The 15,781-nt window shown below is 41.4% G+C and overlaps 1 protein-coding gene across 2 annotated transcripts in view; it reads left to right on the forward strand.

Annotated features, from left to right (window-relative positions):
• The window catches only part of SORBS2 (sorbin and SH3 domain containing 2), a 325,434-nt gene extending 310,774 nt beyond the window's left edge, over window positions 1–14,660 (forward strand). Inside the window, exons 25-29 of one of the 2 annotated variants that reach the window (XM_088478777.1) lie at window positions 395–577; window positions 6,378–6,485; window positions 10,683–10,726; window positions 11,367–11,473; window positions 12,735–14,660. In XM_088478777.1, coding sequence (XP_088334903.1) covers window positions 395–577; window positions 6,378–6,485; window positions 10,683–10,726; window positions 11,367–11,473; window positions 12,735–12,796 — 504 coding nt within the window. In that variant the 3' untranslated portion in view covers window positions 12,797–14,660. The remainder of the gene's footprint in view (window positions 1–394; window positions 578–6,377; window positions 6,486–10,682; window positions 10,727–11,366; window positions 11,474–12,734) is intronic. The other variant, XM_088478776.1, reaches the window with a different exon arrangement.
• The last annotated feature ends 1,121 nt before the right edge of the window (window positions 14,661–15,781 follow it).

A 15,781-nucleotide genomic window follows, 5' to 3' on the forward strand; every position in this document is an offset into this window, starting at 1 on the left:
TACTCCCAAGTGAAATAGATTCAATAAATATAATTTTTTTTTTCTTGCTAAATAAATACACATTTTTCCTGGTTTTCAATATAGTTTTCTTAAGCAAACTATTTTGCAGCTTCTTTTAATAGTTCTAGTAATCAGTTGTAAATATGATAGCAGCAGAGAACAGTAGAGTGTATATATAGCACTGATCTGTCCTGACACTCCTTCAGGTGAGTCCTCAGCCAGGTGCCAACGCTATTGGATTTCACCAGATAACACATATACATACTTTAGTCAGACTCTTTGGTAAACTATATAGGCACTTTTTGCCACGTCAGAAAATAGGCAAAATGTTAGGGCACTGTGTTTTGATTTGATACATTTTTTCCATTAATTTTTCTTTTCCTAAATGTTGAAGAAACCCTCCATTTCTGCTGGAACGCACAGGTTTCCTGCACCTTTTTCTCCCCAACTTTCTTCTAGTCGTCCATTTCATGCTGAACACACGTCTTCACCTCCACCATGTCAGTCCACTTTATCCCACTTCTCTCCTGTAACCAAATTCACATCCAGACAGGAGACACAATCTCCGCGACTAAAGGTAACACCATCCTGCACGTGGTTTTCATCCGTTTGTTGCCCATTACTAAACAGGCCTTGTGTCCAGGTTTAATCATTAATTACAAATGGCTGGTGAGATGATGTCTTCTAACCATGGTCTGAGTGTACTAATTCACAAATGTAATTGAATGACACAAATGTCAGTACTCAATCATTGTGTACACTGCCGAACAGGGTACATACATTACAGATATGAGCTACAAAAACACTTCCATTGGTTCTGAAGTCCGCGTGATATGTCCAGAGCATGTCTATCCCATTAATTGGTACACTGTATGAAACAGACTGATTCTAACATTGAGGCAAAAGTAATGTGATATAGACAGGACTTTGCATCCTAGATGCCTCACTGCCCCCAAACCTGTGCGCGCAGCATGTTTTTCTCATGGGAGTGTGGAATCAGCCTGTGACATCATAGCCAGATACTGAGATCCCAGACGATTACCGGCGACATCACAGGCAAGAAGGTGCCAGCTGCCCCTCCATGTCAGCGATGTAGGCAATTATTTATCATGTAACTAAAGTGGTTGCAGACCCCATGGAGCAGATACAGTCAGCTGTGAGCTCCAGATGGAGGATTGTGTGATGTGCAGCTGCTCACACATCCGAAATTTTACAGTAAATAAAACTTTGCTTATTTCTGCTTGCATCTCTATGAGGAGCAATGAAAAATAAGCAGCGGTTTAACACTCAAACATCCTGCAAAGTATCGGAACCTCCTTTCTAATTGGATCACCCCCTATCTGCCTAAAACTCTGTTGCTATGTTTTATTGCAGAGCAATACCAGCTGAATCTAGGACACTCATTCAAATAACATTGACATATGCAGCTTATTGGTCTAGCTCTGTCACATTGACTGACTGCATTTTGATCCCTTCCACTGATGGTATATAAATGATTAGTGTGCGGCTGCAGTCTATTCATGTTGTTTAATTGATTTTTGCATTTGGTCTGTGATAGGAAAGTAGAGGACCTCTTCTTTTTTAGATTGAAGGTACATATGTATGCATTGATTTGAACTTAATGCTTTTATACCCCTTTTCCACCGCCACAAACACCCGGGTTATTGCAGTGTCAACCTGAGTCGCGGCTCAGTGGAAAAGGTTCCTAGGAACAGATCCTGGGTCATCTGACCAGGCATATCTGCCAGGGTCTCGAGCAGGGTTTTACGTGTGTAAGACCCAGGAAACTGGTATCCCGGGTCATCCGACCTGGGTCCTGTTCACAACATAGGGAGAGCCGCATTTCCTGGTGCTTGGAAGTAATCTCCAAGCGCCGGCAGAGGTAAGCCCTGGAATTACCCCGGTTCAGCCTGGGGTTTAAATTGGGGTTCAAGCGACTGACACGGCTTGAAACCTGTGTTGGTATTATTTTGTATTTGCATCTGTATTGAATTTTATTGACATTATTTTTTTAAAGTATATATTTATAGCACTATCCAGGCAGTGGCCCTGATTCAGAGCCGGACGCTCTGACCAGAGCGCTCGCTCTGAATCAGGGCCGTCCTATTTAAATGTGGAGCGGCCTTTTGGACGCTCGCATAGCTGTGAGTTACCACCCACAGCTTATTTGAGCGTCCATGATGATGGTCGCGATGGTCAAGACCATTGCGACCATCGGGCTTGCGACGAGACCCTGCGGTAGGGTCTCGTGGCCGCAAGCCCTGGAGTGATTTTGGCTCTATCAGAGCCAAAATCACTCCCACTGACATCACTAGTGATGTCAGTGGGGCCGGACCCAGACAGTAGGCGTTCCCATGGGAACGCCTCCGTCTGGCAGCCACGCCCCTGGCACGCCCACCAAAGGGGGCGTGCTGTCAGTCACCATCGACAGCACGCCCCCTTTGGTGCGAGACCCGGAGCGGCAGCTTGGCTGTCCGGGTCTCGCGCATGCGCACGACGGAGCTCCCTCTGTCGTGCGCATGTGCATTGGGGTAACATTGACCCGCTTGCGAGCGTCCTGCGCTCGCGAGCAGGTCTGAATGAGACCCTGTATACGATCTAATGAATAGGGCACTTCATTACAGTATTCTAGTGTTTACAAATTGAGTACTGCAACTTAAGCATTTACTCCTAACATTGTCAGGCCAAATCTCCTGGCGTACTTAGTGTTTATACTACTGTTTTGTCCTAGCATAAACCTGGTGCATATATGACTGTGTTCTCCTGGCGTAAACAGGCACCTATGTTACACTTGCAGAGCTGGAAGCATCTGTAGATGCATCTGACTCAGCATACTATGTGAAAGGCGCCTTTTCTAGCCGCATTTTACGCATGCATTTTTTTTTACATAAGTGTTTCTACCTCTGCATGAACCAAAAAAATGTGTCATTCATCAATTTATATGATTAGACTATTAGCGTTTTGTTAGGCTACCAGAGTGTCAGCATTGACACACGCAGTGGTGGCTTTCATTCCTCTACAGACCGTCATCTTCCCTGTTATGTTCTGCATGACGGAGCGTCAGCTGTTGCAGTATTCTCTGCAGTAACTACAAATAAACCAGTCATCACGCTTTAAGCTAATGGCAGCTGTTTTACTTTAGTTAACATTTAATCTTAAAAAGGACCACACAACGTGCACCTACTGTTCAATAGTTATATATAAAAATAGTTTCATATCTGGAAAGAGTGAGTGTTTTTACAAAGTCAACACTGTTAAATTATGCCCATAGTTTTTCCAGAAAATATATTGTCTCACGGTTGATATTGAGTAGAGACACATTGTTCCTTGCTTGCAAAGATTTTCCATTAATTTGCAATAAAGCCGACTAATAAAACCTATGCCTTTATAATAACAATAGCCTAAGATTCCATTAGCAAGTGATACTAAATTAAGACATTACTCACTAAAGGATTTAAATAAAAAGCTATGAATATATTGTGTGGTTCTGATACAAGACCAATTCTCACAGCAGCTAACTGAAAGCAGGCGGACGTGTATAATTGATCAGATAATAGAGTTTACGGGATAGCATGATGCAGCATTGAAGAGGATCTGGCACCCTGGTGACAATCCACACCAGTAATAAAACAAAATATCACCTCCCTCTCTATGATTCACCTGGTGGAGAGATGGAGAGCACAGTCAGTATACTAATCTATCCCTATCAGACAGTGCCTCCTCCCCACTGCTGTAGTGCACTGATGCACACCTAGGGACACCATTAGCAATGATTAGTATGTTATTTGCAGAGGATGTTTTCTTATTATCATCTATACATTTCCACCTCTTATGGGGTGAGTGGAGGAGGTTAGACAAAATCATTATCTTAAGTGCAGTTGGGGGGGGAGATCTAGCACTGCTGACAGATTTTCTGTCCAACTAGTTGATTGTTTGGAATGAAAATCTGGTAAGGTATGAAAGCAAATGACAATCAGCAATTTACTCTCAAACCCCGCGAAAAACTGTTGTTTGAACAAATTGTTTGGATCAAACATTTAACCAACTTGTCTGACGACCATTTTCATCTGTTTTCTGGCATTTAGGAGCAAATTGCTGATCATCATTTAACGCCCCCATACACGGTGCGATTCAATGTTGGTAAGATGAGTTGTACGGTTGCCCTTGAAATTTTTCATAAGATGTGGTCAAATGGTGTATGATTGATCGTTACGATCATAGGATAAGATGCATAGAAGTGTATCACATTGTACTCAAAAGATCGTAGATCTCTCTGCAAAACCATCTGATCTGCGATCCAACTAGAGGACGGCGGGGACGAGGAACACACAAATTACACCTATTTTCACACGATTGGCCTGTACAACCTGTCATAACTGGCCATATCGTGTGAAAAATCGTACCATGTATGGGCACCTTTACTACCATACGTTACCAGATTTTCATTCCAACCAATCAACTGGTTGGACAGAAAATCTTTACGTGTGCACCCAGCCTAAGAAAGATAAGAAAAGGGAAATTAATTGATTCTCCCTTATTCATTAAAACTATGTCTCTCTGATATTTGTGACATAATAAACTAAAGTTGCACCCAGGGGCGTTTCGAGAGTGTACAGTCTCTGTCCGGGCCCCCTCCTCTCTCTCCGGCGGCCAGCAGCTGCACCTGTAGACTCTGGGCACCGCCATTTTCACGGTGATTCCTCTAGTGCGCATGCGCAAAATGGCCACGGTGGGCAATTTTCACTTGTTTTGTGCAGCGCTACAGCCTGACGTGGGACTTCGGAGGGGTAAGTATTAAAACGTGTGCGCAGGGTGTGTGGTGTGGGCGCCCCCCGGACCCAGGGGCCCTAGTGCACCACATACCCTGCACCCATTATAAATACGCCCCTGGTTGCACCTTTTATTCAATAGGAGTCACTGCAGGAGCCAACTTAAAGTGCTAAAGATAGCTGTTGTCGGCTCACTAGCCAGACAGAGCTTCATACGGTTTAATACTGAAAGGCAGCAAGTTACTCTGTCAACTTAAAAAAATGCAGGTTTATTTGTAAGTTTTTGTTTTCATAAAGATGATGAGATCTGTTCTAGAGAAACACTGGTAACCCAACAGGTATTCTGGTGCAATCAGCGAAATGCATGGTTAGTAGCAGACATTATGGAGTAACATCCCCAAATTAGCCACATGTGTGACACTAACTACAAAGAATAAAGAACTTAAGGTTCCACAGTACTTGATGGGTCGGATTGAGAAAAGTTAGTGGATATTTGTGAGGTCCTCTGACACATATAAATGTTCTAGTTCTAGTATCACTATGTCCTGTGAGTCATTCTGATTAAATGTCAGAGCATTTGGCTGCATCACAAAATAACACAGTGCTTTAAGGGTATCAGCAGTAGAAGCACGCTGAGCCTCAGGTATTCTCCACTCTACACCAATAACTGACAAACCCTCTTCATCTAAGAGCACACTGATTGCTTCTAGAATTCTACACAGACTTCACCCATGGAGTTATATTTGTCAGAAGTAGGCACAACTCCTTCTTGTTGTGTACCCACTAGGAAACCATAGTCTCACTATTGATTTAGCCCAGCAATTGCCTGCGTATGCTGGTGGGCCATTTCAGAGCTGGACGCTATTTGTGCATAAATGCAGAGACTAGTGCTGACGGTGCCATATTAATGTGAGACCCACACATGTTGTCCCCAGGATTTTGCCGCTAATGGCACTATTGCAGGTTGCATGTTTATGGGGGTGCATGCCATGTTTTTTTTTTATTATTATTATTTTTTCCCAACAAATTATGCATGATCCGTGTTGTGGTCATCATCATCATCAGCACATACCTTGTAGCAGGGTAGGGGCAGCCACAACAGATGCATCTCCTAAGGCGTATCTGAGGCTTCCTCTGCTATAAATTGGTCATAAGGTGCATAATCACACCCTTACACTAAAGCCTGCCTCCACTGCGCCGTGCCGGCTCTGAGTGGCACAATCAGGAAATAATGTGCTCTCTCTATTTAGGAAAAGTTGAATTTTGCAACAACAAAAAAAATACACAAAATGCATTTACATCCAGCTCTGCATGAGGCCCTGCGTGTGAGGCTGAAAGGGCCACTTTAAGGCGTTACTACAAAATAATTAGACTGGTCTAATGCACTGATGGTTTGTGATGAGCTGCAGAATTTTAACCCGTTTGCTGACATTTCAAATAGTTTAGCGTGACCGGTTGTTGTTTTATGTAATCTCTATCAATGCTGTCCATTTTTTATCTTTTTTTGCATGTTGGTGAGGGCTGAGTGTAGGCCTTTTGCATGCTCTGTATTTTGACCAAGATTAGAATGTGAGTTGTTACTAAATTAATCTATTATGGTTTTTCCAGTCCATTTATAAAAGTGACCTGATAGTTGTTGGTAAGCCTCCTCGTAGTCCTGTGATGTCTAGGAAAGCCTGCAGCTCACCTGTGAAAAGCCCCAAAACCACACAACGGGTAGAGTACCTGACATCCACTTTGTCAGTTTATTGTCCTTGAATCCTTAAAGTCCACTTTTATTAAACCTACAAAATCCTACAATGTGACAGTGACCACATACCGCCTTCAATGGTTCTGCTTTATTCGATGTTACGTGATAAGGGAATACTGTATGATGATAAATCAGCCTGATGTTATAAAGTGTAAAGAAGCATATATATATATATATATATATTTATTTTTTCTCGCAATATATGTAACGATTTCACATCTCCATACCTTCTTATATGTGCTTATCATTATGCATGCTGTCACTGTACCAATACTCTTCATTTCAATCAGGTTTTGTGCTCATTCATTGTATTGCTGATGGCAAAATCCCCCAAACAGAAAAAATATAGCCCTACATAAAATCCCTAAATTTAATTTTTGTGCTCAGTGGCTAAAGACAGTATGTGTGAGAGATATAGTTGGGTCCCATTTATGCAGATAATAGATAAATTAAAGGACAAGTTCATTATTATCAACGTATAAACTGGAAACCCTTGATGACCTACTGTAAGGTATATTTTGCCCGACCTCATTTGTCTGTTCCATACTAATAGCTATAACAGTGTTAGGGGTCCTGTTCCCTTCCCTCGCTGTAGCAGAGTGTGAATAACTTTCTCCAACTACTTTATAATTAACTGGCTACCTGTCAGACTCTGCAAGGGACTTGGTAGTATCTGCATTCAAGCAGTCTATATTTCTAACGGGCAATACCCGATGTAGCTAAGGGAGAGTTACAAGTAATTTTGTTGTTTTTAGTGCAAATGCTTCCTTTAAAAAAATAAAATGAATTGTTTAAAGTAGGCCTATCCTTATTTTCTTGAGATTTATGTCCCAATTGATAATTGTTGCATGGGTATAAAAAACAAGGAGGGAATGCTCCGTTTGTGAGACAATGTTACGCCCTAGTGTTTACACCCACCTACCTGTACAAAGGCAGATTATGCCGTCTAGACTTCATTAAAATGAATTGCCTTCAAATCCTCAGTCTGCAGCACACTATTAGGCATGTCAGCCCTGTGCAAGGTTATTGGACCCACATAGTTACTGGAAGGTAACACACATATATATTATATTATATATATATGGTACCATGATACATATGTCAAATTATTTACTCTACATAGTAGCTTGAAATGCTATTCTTGTCATAAGCATTATACATATTTAGTAGTTATAGTTTAGTAGTTGTAAGAATGTTTTTTGTTGTTGTTTTACCATTACTGACTGACCTTTAAAAGCTACAAGGTTACATATTGTTTATATACATAACTTTAATGGAAAAGGAAGGGAAATATAATGCTTTGGGCTCGATTCAATTCAACACAAATTGAACATCGCAGGGAAGGATCTCCTGGAGCTATTCAATTCAGCGCCGTGTTAAGCCCAACTGAAGGATTTCTTCTTGCACCCCTCCTAGGGTGTGAGTAGAAATCTGCCAAAACTACTGGCGTGATGCTGTTTTCTGCCCTTAGCGCGGCGGAAACAGCATCGCAAGTTGGAGAATGCCGGTACAAGCGACTAAACACCATGTTTAAGGTGCGATAACAGGCATTATATGATAAAACAGCGCTGAATTTAATATCTACGGGAGCTCCTTCCTGGCACTATTCAATTTGCATTGAATTGAGCCCTTTGTATCTTATTATTTATTTGCATTTGTTTAACATACTGTATTTTCATAGCGGTCTTATGTAAAATGTTATGTTTATGATGCACACCTGAGGTGGAAGTAATGGAGGAAGAGACATTTTCCCTACATTGTATAAATGGTCACACCTATATTCTGATCACAGTGGAGGAAAATGTTATTACAGAAGTAATACATTTATACATCTATTTTTTTTAAACAAGAATAGTAGAATAAACACAGTAAATGGACAATCCAGTGCAGTTCCTGGAATCACTCCCAATAACCACGTAAATGTTCTCAGGTATTGAAAACACAGGGGCATATGTATCAAAGCTTGATGTGAGATAAAATTGTGAAATATATATCACCAACCAATCCGCTCCAAACTATCATTTCTTAAACACAGCCTGCAAAATGTAAGTTAGAAGCGGAATGGTTGATGATATAGATCTCACAATTTTATCTCACATCAAGCTTTGATACATATGCCCATCAGAGTGCTATACCATACAACGTAAATAGTAAAGACTACAGTATATCCAGACAGGAATACAGTACCTCAATAAAGGGACTAATGATGGCATAATTTGTCCTGTGGTACATGTATCTGTGTGCAAACTCTACTATAGATGCGTTAATCTTGTACAATAAATACAAAACATAGTATAATCACATCCACATAATGTTCCAAAACCTAAACCAGGAGCATATATATAATCACACTTCCAATATGCAGATTACGTCTCACAGACTCACACTCCAGCCAACCAGATGCCTGGATAAAACTTTGTATCTGTGCTGTATTATACGGTACCTGTAGCTCCTCCAGGTTGTTCTCAACCTTTTCATATTTCTAACTGCTTCAACACCTACCAAACATTCACCTGGGGCGCCTGCAGCCGCTAACCAAGACTACAGTTTTAATATGAATATTGGGGTGCTAGCCTGGCTAAATAATAAGACATGGTAGGAATGAGATTAACTCATATGTGATAGATGATGATAGCACACAAGAGCTAATTAGCATATACAATATATATACAGTATATATTTTGTGTGTGTCTTTATGTACTTAACGGTGGAATATATATGTAGGATAGTGCTTGGCTTCAGTCTGCTTAAATGTTGTATCATTGTTTGTGAAATGGGGTAAATCTGTCAGTGCTATTGTTTAGGAGAGTGGGAATGTTTCTGGGCAAAATAACCTGCTTATGTGTAATTCTGTCTCCATACCTGTAATACAATGCACTGTATTTGTATATGTGAATGCTTTATATACAGTATGTGCCTGAAATTGCTGCAAATACTGCAAACTGATGTATATTTTGGTGTCTGATTTGCTGTGGTCATTTGTGTGTAACTGTGATCTTCTATGGCATACATCTGCAAATATAACAAAATGTTGCTGATTTTAAAGGCAGCTAAATGAAACATGTAAAGTACAACTGACATCATTGGTTACAGCCTATTTCTGTCTGCAAGTGATTTAATCCCTTCCCAGCTCCAGCCAGCAGCTAGAGGAACATTTAGGACTTGATTCAGAGATGGACACAAGTGCATGTGTCCCAATGGTTTCCGCAGGACTAATTTGGACTCCGAGGGACCATTTCAGTGGGAACCTCTGGGTGGTATTGGGAGTCGCCAGCTTGACACAGGCCGTTTGTGGGCATGCCGTGGCCCTGGTACTGGCAGCCATGTTCAGACGAACATTCTAAGCAACCATAAGGCTGCTCTAATGTCCATTGGTGCGACTGATGGTGTTGCATTAGCCTTCACCTCTGTATCAGGCCCTTAATGTAACCATTACAACTTTATTGCTTCAGGATGAGTAGCGTAGCTTTACAGTTGACTTCTAAATGTTTTATCATAGCTGCCTTTGAATTTTTTTGTAGTGGGTGATAACAACGCTATAGGTCATCTGTAACTATCTCCGTGCTTATGCAGTGTTCTCATTACAGAGTGTTGGAACGTGATGAAAGTTGATGAGCAGGTTCTATTACACTGCTCGGCCTATTGCAGCTCAGGGCATCCTCAAACAGTGCTTAGGTTGATAAATCTTCAGGTTAGCCTTGGCCACAATGCTCCAGCTCCAAGTGCGTCCTCTCACTGACCAGGAAGCTCCTCACCTAGAAGCACAATCCTCTAACACAACCCTGCACATAAAATTGGTCACCAGTTTCAAGATAGTCACCATCTTCAGAGACTGAAAGATAAATATTTGTGCATCGTATACATATTAAAAAAAAAAGCCTAGACATAGCCGCAGCAAGATTTTCCGAAACGCACAACAGACTTAGTATATAAAAAGTCACATTTGTCCCCATGTGACCTTCACAGTCAGCAGCTGATGCCCCTTTGTAAACTCATTGGAGTAATGTTCATAAGAGATGATTGTTATCACCCTCTGCCTGCATATGTGTATTGTTACTTTGCAATGATCCATGTTGATGGACTAACCCATGTATAAGTTTTATGTTGTTTGTTTTTTCCCCTATTTAAGATTATACTAATGAGAAATTTATGTCCCCCAACAGCGAGCGGTATTCACTCATGAAGCCATCCAGACTATGGGGGAACCGTAAGTGTACCTTTTTATTACATTAAGTTAGAAAGATTTTTAAGGAGTTTTTTTTTTTTAACACAGAGTTTTTAAAAAAAAAAAATGTAATGGACTTAACATGTAAGGAAGTTTTTACTAATATGCGGTTATAATACCGACAATTATAATGCCTGCGCCGGAATTCCGACACCTGTCAGAATCGCGACAGCCGGCATCCCGACAGTAACTACTGGGGTTAGGGGCAGAGTTAGGAAATGGAGGAGGGTTAGGAAACTGACCGACATGTGTCGGTATCCTGACCCTGTTGGGATGCCGGCGTTGCGATTCTGACCGCTGGCATCCCATACCCAATGCCTTTTACTTGTAGCATTAGGGAAGAAAAAACACAGACTAATGGTGAGACCCAGCGTCCATGTGTCAGAAGGATCTATTTCCATTTCCAAACAATGGATCTGGTCATAAACAAGAGACTGTAGACATAAAACTCCAGGACAATGTGCTCCATATACTGTATATAGCAAAGCTGCTCCACCAGGATCAAAAGGAAAATGAATCATTTTATATACAACCAAAATGAGTAAGCATACATTATGTCCAATCCATGTATGTAAGCCATGTATGTTCCCAAGGTGCTGATATCTTCTGTGTATCTTCTCAGATACCAGTCCCTGTATAATTATACCCCACGTAATGAAGATGAGCTGGAACTTAGAGAAGGTGATGTGATCGATGTCATGGAAAAGTGTGATGATGGATGGTTTGTGGGTAAGTGTCTCTTATCTGGCTGCTTATTATATTTCTTAAAAATCGTTCTAAATTACTAATGCTAAAATAGAACAAAATGATCTACATGTTCCACTATTGACTAAAGTATGTCTAGTCCTACAGCTAAATAATTGTACTGGTGCTGTGGAGACAATAGCAGCGGTATACATTGTATGGCCCTCCAGCTGCTGTGGAACTACACATCCCAGAATGCCCTGGCACAGTTTTGCTATTCTGGCGGGGTATTATTATTATTAAATTATATTTATAGGGCGCACAGAAACTTACTTTACAATACAGTAACCAAAATATAAACAGAACACAATCAGCAACACAATTCTCCATACACAGTACAGCTGGGAAGGTGAAGGCTGTCATAGAAGTGCTAGAGAAGAAGGCTGTGAGACTGTAGGGAGGAAGACCCTGCTCCTAGGTGCTTACAATCTAGGGGAGACAGACAGGTGACAAGAGGCATGAGTGTGTAGAGGGGGACCTGGGTGCAGGAAGTAGGCAAGTTAGAGATGGCTGAGGCAGGAGGGACAGAGACTTGGTGACGGTTATGTGGTATGTGTAGTTCCACAGCAGCTGGAGGGCTGCATGGTAAATAGGCCTGGTCTATAGTATTATGTACGCTGATAATTTGTAAACCAATTCCACCCAAAACGTTTTTTTTATTTTAAATTTCACTATTTGGTGTAAATAAGCAAAAATGTAGGATGTTCCCTGTGCTGCCGCATTACAGTGGCTCCAAACAGGTTGATTGTCATTTCCTCCCATACATTACCAGATTTTCATTACAACCAGGCAGATTGGACTGATGTTATAGTGTGTACCTAGCTTTATGATTTATGGCCGACCATGTGGGCGTCTGGTCATCATCATGCTGTCATGATGACGGGCCTATTTTTCTGTGAAGGCCTGGATCTGTAGTCCTGTCCATCCAATGCTAATCTGGCCCTGACTCCAAGCAGGACGTCAGCACCTGTGGCAATTGGCTTTCTTCATAGAAGTCTCATTCCCACAAGTGAGAACAGTATAGGGTCTGCCTGAGCAGGAAGACTGAGTAAGTCACTGAAGAGCAAGTAAGAACAACCTCTTATGGGCCTTAAGATTGACGGCTAATAAATAATAAAGATATCAATGTGTTAGGTCTTGTTCACTACCCTCAAGAATCATCTATCGTTTGTATTTGCACCAATTACAACTGTTTTTAATTTGGTTTAACTGATGAACCGTAAACATGACTTCTTTCTGATTTCAGGCACCTCTAGAAGAACAAAGTTCTTTGGGACATTCCCCGGAAATTATGTCAAGAGGCTGTGAATGTATTTGATTGCGTTTGATGCCTGACACCATGTCACAGCTGTTTGACATTGCTGGGAAGCACGCTTGTATTTTCTCACAAGAACTGGTTCACATGTAATCTTGCTGCTACCTGCCAGCCTTTTCTAGCAGTATTAGAGCCCGTCTATTGAGTTCTCATCACTTCTAGCACCGATCATTGCTTCTCACTCTTCATCGCACTCACTGCCTTTTGTGAAGCTGTTTTTCATCCAATAAGAATTGCAGTGCAAAACTATCTGGTGACATGAGGTATTAACAGATGTTTGTATGTTTAAGTATATGATCATGGGGCAAATACAGCTGGTAACACTATCAATGATAGCATGGGCAGCATTGGCCGCAGCCAGGGGCGCTGAGAAGCGGGGGGTAACTGGGCCTCCTAGGAGTCCGGGGCCTACACATGCTTGCCCAACCTCCCTAGTACCGTGGCCCGACAGTTCTATTAGTGACTGGCCACAGCTACATCTAAATCTAATGAAAAGTTAATTATAGAAATTTGTGTAAACAAAAGAATATGGACTCTTAGGATCTGGCCAGTGGTATATTTTTTGAAAAAAATCTGTAATGGATCTTTGGAATAAGAAAATAACCTTTTCTAATAATCCGGGAACGGACATCTCTTCATTAAAACTAAAGGTCTCCACACAAAGTCTTTATTAAAAAAAAAAGGAGAATAAAACAAATGGGAAAGTATTTATTTGAAGTTTAATTTTTTTTTATTAATTTATCTGTATATGCAAATTGAGAATGTTTTTGTTATTGGATAGTTTAAATGAGGAGAAGGACATTTGTGAAATCTGATTAACTAGTAAAAGCAGAAAAGTTGCTGTAACCAAAAGCAACCAATCACATTCTGTAATTTTTCTACATCTGATGGGTTTCTATGGTTTCTTACACACTTTTTGTATGGGTTTTCCTAAATGTTCCCCCATCTCTAATGGGATAAAGACCAATACTATTGCTGTTTTTGGAGGACCATGTTCTGGTTTATAAGCGATTAAGTCATTTATTTTATTCTACATGTATCGAAGAAGCTTTTTAGAGATACATTACCCATACATACCTTAATGTTTATAGTGGTAGAACATAACTCCCCCAAGCTCTTTCAGCCAGCTAGACCTGTTCCCTATACTTGGTGACATGACACCTAACCAGGGCCGTATTAAGGCTTGTGGGGGCCCCAGGGCAACTAAATTGCAGGGGCCCCTTCAAGCCACACGGAGCTTCCCCCTAAGCCTTCTACCCTCCCACCCCCAAAGCCTTCGCCACTGACTTACCTGAGTGCCGGCGTGACCTCCTCCCGGCAGAGCTGCTCCCTGGTCCTCTCATCGGTGTCGCGGACGTAATGTGTCACGTGACGCTGGTGAGAAGACTCGGGAGCCGCTCTGCGCTGTATGCAGCAGCACTAACTGTGCCGCTGCATACATTAATAGCGAATCGCGGCAGTGAGCCTCAATCCGGGAACAGGTGTCACTAGACACCTGTTCTCGGCAGGGTCACAATGACCGTGTGTGGGGGCCCAGGGACGATCGCCCCTGTCGCCCCCCCCCCCTTAATTCGGCCCTGCACCTAACTCTATACATGTCACTCCTGTTACCAGCTAATGTCAGATACATACTGTAAGACTGATATAGGCTCTCCTAGCACAATACAGGCCACTTATTAAGAATTACTCAATGTTAGCACAGGTGATATAAATGACAGCAGCAAATCAGTTCTACTAAATTAATTGTGAAATATATTTTAAATTGTGGCCAGATATAGGCACCATGACCTAATTTTCTTTATCATTCCCATTTCATTTCTCCAATGATATACAATAAACTTGCACTGCAAGCCTTGATATACTTGTTGTTTTCTGATGCTATATTTGCTATATTCATTTCCTCCGCATTACTATTTGAAGGTAGAGATGGAATGCTTCTATTAACCAACCCAGCCATGCCTGAATGCCTTGATTTCAGTGTCAGCCCTGCATTATGTAACAGGGAGCTGTACTGACAGGGGAGGGAATAGGCAGAGTGATTGTACAATTCTACTGGGAGAGTGAACAATAGAAGAGAAAGCAATAGCCATTTGCTGTATCATCCTTCAAAATGATTTGCTGCGTAATTGACACAATCACTTTAGTAATCAGTATACTGCCATTAGTGCACATGGCTATTTAACATTCAGAACAGGGTAAGATGTATTAATAACAAGTGTGTTCACTCCATGTATAGTTATGAGAATATATTTAAGATTTCACATTCTTCTAGAGGATTTTGCACTACAAGCCACTAATATTAAGCCTAACACTAACTCTCATGCATTTCTTTTGTGTACATACTATATTACATATATAGGAAGTCTAAGGATACACCATTTTGTTATGGAACAGCAGTGAATCATTATAGGGTACCCAGTATGAAGCACAATCTCAGAACGCATTTACTAGCAAATGTGGTCCTGGGGGCTGGTAATGGCACCCGCACCATAACTGACTGAGGAAGGCTTCTGATTTGCTTGTTTATGAGTCCTAACCTATACACAGATTGTAATGTAGAACACAAGTAAAACCTGTTGCAAGTTCCACTGCAGTTGGAGAGCCATTGATTGCTCATTTTATAGGTTAACTAGGGAATCATCCTAGAATATTGAGGTCCACAGACTCTGACTCTGGGACCCAGAGAGCCTCCAAATGCTCCATTATATGACATAATGGGGGTGATTCAATTAAACGTGATGGCCGTGATGTGCCGCTCCAAAATTGTATATTGCAGCCAGCAACATCCTTAAATTTTGCCCTGCGTAATATGATTTTGCAGCTAGCCTATAGTATCTGTACAGTGCGCCTAGCCTATAGTATCTGTACAGTGCGCCTAGCCTATAGTATCTGTAAAGTGCGCCTAGCCTATAGTATCTGTACAGTGCGCCTAGCCTATAGTATCTGTACAGTGCGCCTAGCCTATAGTATCTGTACAG

Source organism: Taudactylus pleione, unplaced genomic scaffold (assembly GCF_031769625.1).
Source record: "Taudactylus pleione unplaced genomic scaffold, aTauple2 ptg000218l, whole genome shotgun sequence".
Lineage (NCBI taxonomy): Eukaryota > Metazoa > Chordata > Amphibia > Anura > Myobatrachidae > Taudactylus > Taudactylus pleione.